Raw genomic sequence first — 10,892 nt, forward strand, 5'->3', positions numbered from 1 at the left:
TCTAAATCTGGCAGCATCCTGGTAAATCTCCTCTGTACCCTTTCCAATGCTTCCACATCCTTCCTATAGTGAGGTGACCAGAACTGGACACAGTACTCCAAGTGTGGCCTAACCAAGTTTATGTAGCTTGTACTTATGTTGATTACTTGTTCCCTCCTGTATCGATCCCTTCGTTTTTCTCCTGCCAAGAATAGCTTTTGATGTATCTGGCTATTTTATCGATGCAATCTTGCTTCTCGATGAAGGGCATTGGAGTTATGAACAGGAATACGCCCAACAGCTAACTACATTGGTCCTCGTAGCTTATACATAAGCTAAGCCCAAGTAAGTATTATAGTTTTCCCCCAGTGTACTAAACCCCAATAGTCCACACAACAAAAGTAATTTCTTTATAATTCAGTTTTCCTTCTTCCCTTCTTCAGGAGATAACAACTTGCACTTGGTTCCCTGTATCCATCCAGCCTTCCCTTAGACTTTCACAGCAGTCCTTGTCACCAGAAGCACCTGATTTCACACCCTTTCTACCTAGAGGAAAGGGTGTCTTTCATAAGCGTCTTTACATATACATAGTCTCCAGGTTTAACGGGATGAATGTTTTTTTTTCCTCCCAGCTTAGGGAAGGCAGCAGCTACATGTCCTTAGTTTGCTCTTATTGCTTTGTCTCACAAATTCTATGGTTTTCTCATCGGTTCTGAGCAGGGATGTTTGTGCATTAATCAAAGGAGGCAGAGACTCTGGCGGTAAAGGCCTTCACATTAATACTTCGAACTGAGTCAATTTAGTTGTCCGTCTCACTTGATTTCTGAGAGAATATAATGCTATGGGAAGAGCCTCTGGCTATTTCAATCCAGTTTCCTGATATACCTTAGCCAATATGTATTTTAATACTCCGTTCATTCTTTCTTTTAGTTCCGAGGACTGCGGCTGTTATGGAAGGTGTTATTCCAAAGTAAATCGTAACGCCGGAACCAATTCCTTAATTATTTTACATGAATGGAACCCCAAATCTAGGAATAAAATCCTTCATGAATATCTTAACCGCAGGTAGGGTGTCATCTTCTCTAGGGGGAAACGCCTCCCCCATTTGGAGAACGTATCTACTATCACCGATACTTACAACCTCCGCCGGCTGGTATCTATCTGCAAATTGGGAAATGGTGCCGTCGCAGGTGGGAAATGATCAAATTTAGTTGGGTACCTTCCCCCATTGTGTCACTAGCAAATTTCACAGCTTCGCACAACCTGTCCCGCAATTATTGTTAGTCCGGGTGCAAACCACTATTGATGTATAATACCCCGATTCCTGGGACACCTAAAGAGATTATCCGGATGTCTCCATACCACCTCAGAGTCCTGAAAACTCTGTTTTCCCTTTCATACTCCCTTATGCTTTTGCGGAGTCCCGTCCTTGGCTGAAATTAAATTTTGCAGATTTGGTGTAAGGGTTACAAGAGTACATTGCACCTGCATATGTATTAGCATCACTTTTCCTGCATTATCGGCTTCTTTAGCAGATGCGTCCGCAGCAGCATTTCCCTTACTTCTGGGGTCTGCGCCATTAGTGTGAGCTTCGTACTTAATGACAGCAGTTTGCTTGGGCAGCTGCATTGCTTGTAACATTTTTATGAGATACGTATGCTGAGTGGCTTTACCCGCAGAAGTAATGAACCTCCGAAGTTTCCAAGGTGATCGAAAATCATGTCCCACCCCAAAGCCTATCTAGAGTCCGTATAGATGTTTACTGTGTGTCCCTCGTGTTAGAGTAAATAACTCCGCTTCCTGAGCAGAAGTTGCTTGGGGGATGGTTTGTACCTCTAAAGTTTCAAAGACAGTCACTATTGCATAGCTTTCTAGTAGGATGTGATGGCTCGGCCTGCAAGAAGAGCCCTCTATATAACGCATTAATTCTAGGTTATCAAGAGGCACAGCGGATAGGCTAGCAGACAGGTTTTAATACAGTCATGGGGATTTGATGACTCAGTCATAGGAACGAGGGTGGGCAGGCTGAATGCAGGTGCTCTTTTAAAAGTCAAATTCGACCGTTTAAGTATCCCGTGCGGTGGGCGGTATTGAAATGTTGCGTAGCAGCTGAGTTGTGGAGCAACATTGCAGCAGAGGAGTCAGTAGCATACAAGCATGCTACAGTATTAACGGTGCAGCCTTCTCGACTACTGACGCTGTCGTTACCACCGTCCTAAAACATTCTGAAATTACTCTAACCACTAGATGTAATAGGGTGGAAAAATGCGGCACTGGTCTTCGTAAGCCACCGTGAGTTAATACTGCGCTTGCGACACGCTCATTTTTATTCACATACAGCTGGAACGCCTTGCTGTACTAGGGCAATCCTCAGTCTATTGTATTGTATCAGATGCATCCTACGTTACTGCGACTCGTAGGACAGCATCATAGATGCGGTATTCAGGTATTCAATATCGACAGTAATTTGGCATTGCCAGGAAAGGCATCATCTGTCTCTTGGCAAAAGGTCTGGGAGACTGAGCAATATGAGCCACACGCTGCGGCCCCAATCGGCGGGTTCCTTTGTGCAATATATACTCTGTCGGCGGTCACAGTTGGAAGTTCGACAAGGAGGTTGTCGCAATGACGTCTCTATGGCAAGTTTAATACCCCGATGGCTTCTGGAGTTAGGCGATATTGTTTGATGGACGGTTGTCGAGCACTTTGTTAAGAGTCACCTGATGGGGAACTACTGACTTTCACTAATCCTACATGACTAGTATCTGGTGGGCTGCCTATGATCCCAAATCAATAAGCGTAAAAAGAAGGTTTCACTTCCAATGATGCATGGGGCAGTGAATGTTGGCCCTTCAAGAAGAGCTCCTTCTGTTTCCTTTTGAACTGAACCTCAGCTGCTATTCTCTCAGGGCCAAAATATCCCTACCCGATAAGAATATTAGACACCCCTTACCTTCATGTTAATATGCTTGGTTAGTATAATCGTCATCGGGATCTGGATTGCTGAAGGCCACAGCACAATGTAGTGCAGATACTAGTTTACAAGTTCCGATCAAATCATTCAATAATTCTCCGGCTTTAATGTCATCTTCTATTTGCTGCCACAGCCAATCTCCCCAGGCTTTCCCCCCACTGTGCGGAGTTCGGGTAATCTATTTTCGGGGGTTTCCAGATATAATCCTTCGGAGGTACAATGAATTACCCATTTAGTGTTTAGACTGTGTGGCGTCCAAGCAAGGTAAGAGGTGCTATACTTGTTCTCTGCTATAACAAGTATTTCATCAATCAAAAATTTCCCTGCTTGTTCTTAACCGACTCGGACAGGGATTCTATCATAGGAACTCTGGTTATCTCTGCATTCTTAATAACTTTGCTGTCGTTTGGTAATGCCACTTCAGATTGGGCGATTTAAAAGAATGTGCTACCTCTGATCAGGGACAATTTATAAACGTTTGCTTTGCAAGTGTTTTTTTTCCTGCAGGGGTATCCCTGCACTTGATTCCTGGAAAGCTACCATTTTACTTCTCAAATCATGTTGTGTACCTCAGACAGTATACAGCGTTTTTGTATCAAGACATTCCCTACTATTAGCGAGGAACCCGGAAGAGAGTCTGAGCTAATCGTTGGTCCCTCCTTGGCTGTTGCTGTTGTTGCTGCTGCTGTTGGCGGTCACAATGTCAGGGCACCGTAGCAGCTATTTCTATTATTTCCATATCATCTGGAAGCTCCAGATAAGGAGGATGTAATGCTATTGGAGGATATAGTCTGGGTTGGAGACGGTCGGAGCCGAGGGTCGTGATGCGAGCACCTCCGCATTCTGCGTAATTTGGTTTAACCTTCAGAGGCTGGTGCCGATTTGCCAACTCTTCCCATTCGTTAAAGCACCACATTATACACAGTATTTTAAATTGCAATTAGGATCTCTGCACCCTGATTTTGTTTCATTTCGCAAATGCTGAAACTTTTTAGAACAAAGAATCCACCATAGAGCCAATCCACGTAACTCCACCCATAGAGATCACGAGAAAAACGGTTTCAGAGTATTTGCTATCTCCCGTTTCCATCCAAATCTTGTCATCGGGGGACCCCGGGAAACCAGCGGGTCACTTAAGAGTTGTTTGGTCTTCAAATTTTTGAACGTCTTTCGTGTATTCTTATTCATTGGCACCTTTGCCAGAGGATCAGAGGGCCGCGATTGAAGAGATGTTTCTCCTCAGCTCTCCTCAGGTCGTTGAAATGTTCCGTTATTATTATTCATTTTCCTCCTCTAGCTACCGTTGTAACTATTTTTAATAACTATGCAATATCTAATATTCTTTTCAGGTAATATGTACAATCCCTTCTCTCCACTGGTTGACAAAGCACCTATCATTTGCCAAGGTCTCCTTAAATTTAGTTTAGATTTACTCTCCCGATGCTCTCAGGTTCCCTTCTTCCAATCCCACTCTTGTTCCTTTACTCGAACTCATGGGTCTCTGGCCGGTATGTGACAGCTCCGGTACCCGCGACCAGTATCGATCCCTGTTCCTCGAGCGAGTCCCTAGGATGGACTCACCCTAGTCGAATTTTGACCTCTAGCTTTTAAGTAAGTCTCATGGATAGATTCGTTCGCAATCTCGTATCATAAGGATCCTATCTTCGTCGCCAAATTACGATCAAAGAATCTAGCCTGTTTTACCGTATTTTAATGTAAGAGAATTTCACCAGGTTATCAAAGACACAGACCTCGCTATACAGTTAATCCCCTAATGCGTAATTATGGGGAACCGTTGTTTTACGATTCCCACAACATCAGGCTACATCTGAATTTTTTATAGAAACATTTGGACAATAACGAACAGCTCGTTAGGGATCAGCCAATACACAAGTGTTACCACGCGGTATACAATACTAGAACTGCACGTCAACGTTCAGTTCCCCTATCAGTCAAACAGCTTCGGACAAAGGTTAGTCATTATTGGCATCATCTATTGCTAGCTATTGTAAGCTAGCACAAACAAGACAGCGTCTGTGTCTTATCCTGACACCCTCATGATCCAAATCAATGGCAATTCCGAGCTAGTAAAGCTTGATATTAAAATTTAATACAAAATTTAATTTTCTTTCACATTTAACCATGGATTGAAGCTGCCCCAATACAATGACATTTCAACTGTAAAAGCTCATCCGCAACGTTTCTTCGAGCGGATCACATCATAGAACAAATGCACAAATCTAACTGTCTGGGTCGGATACGAGGGAAACCAAACAATAAATCTAATTGGATCATAAAAATGCTAATAGAACCAACCTACTCTCTGTTGCATACTGACTGAACTTCTAGGTCTTGCTAAAATTATGGCCAAAATGCCATGTAATGGTTGTTGTTATATTTTACGCTGATAAACGCTGAAAATAAAATGAATTGAGCTTCTTTATCAACAACTACATTTTATGGTGTGCACCATTAAATAGAGGAGAACGGTACAGCTTTAAGAGCATCAGTTGTAATTGACGAAAAGAACTGGTTGTGTCGCTGTCTACCAATGAGAAACTCAATTTCACAGTTGGATCCATTGCCCCTCCTACGCTCAGAATAAAAGGACAGAGTCAACGAAAGAGACAAGCATTACGTGCGTTTACATTATGGTGTTAAGCTGAGGCGTAAAAATATTCTGTCTGTTTAGATTCGGTCTTTATCTGCATACGTTTCCGTCTTGTAGAAAGGACCTGTTCGGGATTAATTGAGCAGAGGCCTGAGTAAATTAATTGAATGCGGAACAATGGCGTCCAAATCCATATTAAGCTTCACTGTAATTGCACATAGTTTTATCGTGTGTGCTGCGGATCAAATTCCAGGACAATTTCGTTATTCTATTCCCGAGGAAATGGTCGAAGGGACAATTGTTGGGAATATTGCTCAAGATTTGGGATTGAATGTACCGCTTTTGTCAGCTCGTAAATTTATTCTCAGCTCCAATGACGGAGAACGGCACATGAAGGTTAGTTTGGACAATGGGCTTTTATCTGTTTGTGAAAGAATCGACAGGGAACGTATTTGTGGACAAGCAGATATGTGTACTATACCTTTGGAAATAATACTGGAAAATCCATTAGAGATATATCGCGGCGAAGTGGAGATTCTTGACGTAAATGACAATTCTCCTACATTTCGGGACACACATATTGCCTTACAAATGTCTGAAGCCATGACACCGGGGATACGTTTTCGACTCAAGAGCGCGGAGGATGCTGATACTGGAATGAATACTGTCGCGAATTACACAATCAGTTCGAGTGACTACTTCAGTCTGAAAACACGGAGAGCCGAGGAGGGTATTATAATTGCTGAGTTGCTGTTAGAGAAACCTTTGGATCGAGAGCTACAATCATCCTTTCAACTGGTGCTTACTGCTGAGGATGGTGGGAATCCCCCGAGAACCGGAACAGCTCAGATTCTCATTACTGTATTTGACATTAATGATAATCCTCCTGTATTCGAGCATGATGTTTACAGGGGCACTATTAGTGAAGACGCACCACAAGATACCATTGTGTTAAAAGTTAAAGCAAACGATATGGACGAAGGGCTGAATGCAGAGCTAACATATTCTTTCAGTGATGTTATTAATTCGCGAAAAGTACGTGATTTGTTTTCCTTGGACCCCAAAACTGGCGAGATTCGAGTAAAAGGGCAGCTAGATTTTGAAAAATCAAACAGCTATTCACTCGATATTCAAGCTGTTGATCACGGGTCACCTGCGATTACGGGACACTCGAAAGTGCTGATCAAGGTAACTGACGTGAATGACAACGCACCCGATATAAAAGTGAGGTCAACCACAAACCAAATCCCGGAAAATGCTACCCCCGGAAATTTAATCACCTTGATTGATGTTATCGATCGTGATTCTGGAGAGAACGGTCAAGTGCGCTGCGAAATACCACAGGACGTCCCTTTTATGCTACAGAGATCGTCCAATCATTATAAATTAATTACAAGTGGAACGTTGGACCGTGAAACAGTGTCTGATTATAAAATACTTATTGCAGCCTGGGATTTGGGGTCACCTTCACTGTCAACAAATATAACCATCCATATCGTAGTTACAGATATAAATGATAATGCCCCACGCTTTACTGAACTGCCCTACAACTTTTATGTGACTGAAAATAACTCTCCTGGAGCCTCCATCTTCGCAGTAACGGCGTCAGATCCTGATCTGGAGCAGAATTCCTATGTTTCTTATTCCATTCTGGACAGTTACATTCAAAACTTGCCAGTGTCCACGTACTTGAGCATTAACTCAGTGAACGGCACCATTTACGCTCTGCGCTCTTTTGACTATGAGGAACACAAAAGTTTTCAGATTCATTTTCAAGCCCGTGACACTGGAGTGCCGCCGCTGAGCAGCAGCGCTACTGTGAATGTCATCATCCTGGATCAAAATGACAACGCGCCAGTGATTGTTTCACCTTCAGAACATGGTGAGTCATCAGCCGTGGAAACCCTGCCCCGGTCAGCGGGTCAGGGATACTTGATCACCAAGATAATGGCCACTGATGCAGATTCTGGTCAGAACGGACGGTTATTTTACCAAATGGTGAAAGCTACTGATCCCAGTTTGTTTATTATCGGTCAAACGTCTGGTGAAATCAGAACAGCGCGCAAAATCTTGGAGGAGGATTTCAACACACAAACTTTGGTAATCTTGGTGAAAGACAACGGGCAGCCAAGCCTATCTGGCACAGTTACCCTTCGCATCACAATTTTGCAGAACAGCACCGAAACTTCCACTAAAAGCAGTAATTTAGTGAGAAATTCAAAATATTTATCCGATCTAAATCTTTATTTATTGGTTATTTTCAGTTGCACTTCCATTGTCTTTCTTCTGATTATCATCGTACTCATCGGAATCAAGTGTAAACAGGACAGAAATAACACCCAAGACTATACTTCCCCCAGTTATTGTTACAAACGTGGGGATATGCAGGACACGTTTAATCGAAGATCTGCGATGGAGGAAACATTACGCTATCCTGGTACGGACCAGGTAGTCTGCATGCCAGGACTGCCTCAGTACTCGGTCTGCCTGTCTCCAGAATCAGCGAAAAGCGACTTCCTTTTCTTGAAGCCGTGCGGCCCCGCCATCTCCCAAGTTCAATGCTAAATTACAAGGAACTACAACATTAACGTAGACTTATTTCATGTGTGCTTATTTTTGTTTATATCCTGAGATGTGGGATACTGGGGTAAAGTATTTCAGAACATATTCCTTTCCAGCAACTGTTTTTGTAATGTTCTGTTGACAAAGAGTATAGTTGTTATAATGGTCAAAGATAAAATTTATATCAACCGGAATCCAGCCGTCTGAGCGTGGCATCTGTTACCTCTGGAGAATCTTACCTGCTGTCACTGAATGGTATTTTCAAATGTGTTGCTATTCAGTCGGTAGCGTGAAAAAGGTTAGGGTTCGCATAGATTCGTATGTGTACTTCATGTTGTGATATTTTGAAAATTGAGATTAAAAATGCATTGACACATTGAACTGTGTTCTAGTTGAGGTACTAGCAATTCACAGAATAAAACCGAAGGCAAATGTGCAGATGTTTTCATTTGAGAGACCAAAAATATACTGTAGACCCTTAGCCTGTCAGTCTGCATATGTGATAAACCAGTTGTTTTCTTAGTTTCACATCCGTGCTGCCTTCAGAGCAAGTAAAATGAATAAAGAATTTAGTAACATACACAAAATTCAGCCTGGCCCGCTGAGTTCCTCCAGCATATTGTGTATGTTGCTTGGATTTCCAGCATCTGCAGATTTTCTTTAGTTTGGAAAGAATTTAGTTTTGCAATTACAGTACATATGATTGACGGATGGATGTAATAAGGGGATATCACTGATATGGACAGTCCAAGGGTAACACCGTAATAGTTTTCGTGATCCCGGTAGTTATTTTTGTTTGGTTTCTGTATGTCGTAATGCTAACAGCAGGGATGTAGGATATGCCAAGCAGTCGCGAAAGTTACCCATTTCTAATCTAAACTCATCCCTTCTCCTGCAAGAAAGAACAAGAACAGTGTCGCTATTTATTAATTCCTACTCAAACAGATTTCAAAGTGAATGGAATTTACGCAATAGTCAACAAGATTTCATTCCTCACACTTTTTTTATATTCCTTTAAAGTAGCTCTCCTATGTACTTCCGCATCCCACAACAACTCCGTATCTTTAATCCGGTCGAAGTGCGGAAAGCCGGCCCTTCCTCCCCTCCCTCCCTTGCCCCCATCCAACGATCTGTTTCGCTTGGAGAAGTGATTTGCATAGAACACTTCTATTCTACTTCTGAAGCATATTAATTTGGATAAATCCCCGTGGCTTGATCCAGCGTTTCCGGCGATATTTTGAGAAACTGGAGAGTACATTGCAAAGGTCTGGCGGAGATGTATCCACAGTTTATTTTTGTCAAGTCTGAGGTATAGGCATGTGTTTTATGATGCACGTATATTTAAAGACGTTTCAAGAGCAACCCAGGGATCTGCAGGCCGGTGACAATCTCTGGTGGAAATTTGTTCGGGGGGGTTCCTGAGGGCCAGGATCTGCTAGCATTTGCATTGGGAGGAATTTAAGGGAATAGCTTGAATTTGTGCTTGGGATGTCCTGTCGCACAATGCGGTCTGAGCTTTTTGAACAGGCGCTGAGGAAGACGACGAAATCAGGGTAATAGATATTAACTGCATAAAGTTTAACAAGCTCTTTGACGTGGTTGTTTAGACTGAAAGGGTAAGTCACATAGGATCCAAGACGAGTTAGTCAGCTGGATAAAAAATGACTAAGTGGAATAATTCGGAGGTGCTAGTGGAGGGTTGTAATTTATATTGGTGGTCTGTGATCAATGGTGTGTCAAAGGTTATCAGTGATGATTTCATTCTTATTTGTTATTTATAATTACTGTTTGCATAAAAGAATTGTTCGCACGGTTAGTATCCTGGTGGAGAATATCAGAAAAGGCAATGTACTAGAGAGTGAAGAATATTATCTAAGCTAAATTCAACGTCTTCTAGAAAACTGTGCAAGTGGTCAAAGAAAGGTAGATCAAATATAAGTTAGACAAGTGCGACATGTTTCAATTTTTTCCATTAAACCTGGTAGTGTGTACACAGTAATTCCTGCAAATCTGAAGAGCATCATAGAACAGAAACCTAAAGGCGCAGGTATATCGTTGCCTGAAGGTAAAGACAGCGGTACACAGTGATGGGAAGAAATAATTTAGTCTATTTACTTTCATAAACCACTATTTAGATTACTGATCCGCAGCTTTATGTTGCAACTGTGAGGTTCGTTGGTGAAACTACACTTATAATATGGTGTGCGGAAAGATAGCAATAGCTGGTAATGGTAAAGACATTTTTCGCAAGGTGCTCCCAGCACTGGTGGGCTTACGTTGGAAGGAGTGGCTGCATAGGCTGAACTTTTATTAATCAGTAAGATAGGAGACAGAGCATTGACCTTATGACAGTGTATAAAATCAAACCGAGACAAATAAGAGGAGCGCTGATAGACATGTTGGTCGGCATTGACGTGTTCAACCAAAGAGCTGATCTTAGAGTTTTATCACTAATACAAGAAATTGGTTATCGCAATGTGGTGGTTCTACATTGATGAAATAAAAACAGATTCAGTGATTGATTGCAGCGCACAGGCTTTCAAACATGCATCCGGTAGTTAACCACGTTAATTCGATGTCTCATTAACACTTTGCCCTTTCTAATCTGGCTTCCCGCATTGTTTCAACGAGGCAAAGGCAAGACAGCAAGATTGAGGAGTAACACTTCATCTTCCAGTTGGGAATGTTTCAAAATTTAATTTTGAATTAATTTTGTTGTTTCTTTCTCGCCATCTGAATCAAAGCTGGCCATTCTTGCCTGTCATT

General features: G+C 42.2%; 1 protein-coding gene across 1 annotated transcript; it reads left to right on the forward strand.

Annotated features, from left to right (window-relative positions):
• The first annotated feature begins 5,608 nt into the window (after positions 1-5,608).
• Positions 5,609-8,477, forward strand: LOC140200906 (protocadherin gamma-C5-like). The gene has a single exon (XM_072264555.1). It carries the CDS (start codon positions 5,742-5,744, stop codon positions 8,127-8,129), a length of 2,388 nt encoding a protein of 795 aa, XP_072120656.1. The 5' UTR covers positions 5,609-5,741; the 3' UTR covers positions 8,130-8,477.
• Positions 8,478-10,892: the final 2,415 nt, after the last annotated feature.

The sequence above is a fragment of the Mobula birostris genome, chromosome 7, assembly GCF_030028105.1.
Source record: "Mobula birostris isolate sMobBir1 chromosome 7, sMobBir1.hap1, whole genome shotgun sequence".
Classification (NCBI taxonomy): Eukaryota; Metazoa; Chordata; class Chondrichthyes; order Myliobatiformes; family Myliobatidae; genus Mobula; species Mobula birostris.

Coding starts and splice junctions, on each gene's coding strand:
- LOC140200906 (XM_072264555.1), top strand. CDS start 5,742: ATGGCGTCCAAATCCATATTAAGCTTCACTGTAATTGCACATAGTTTT.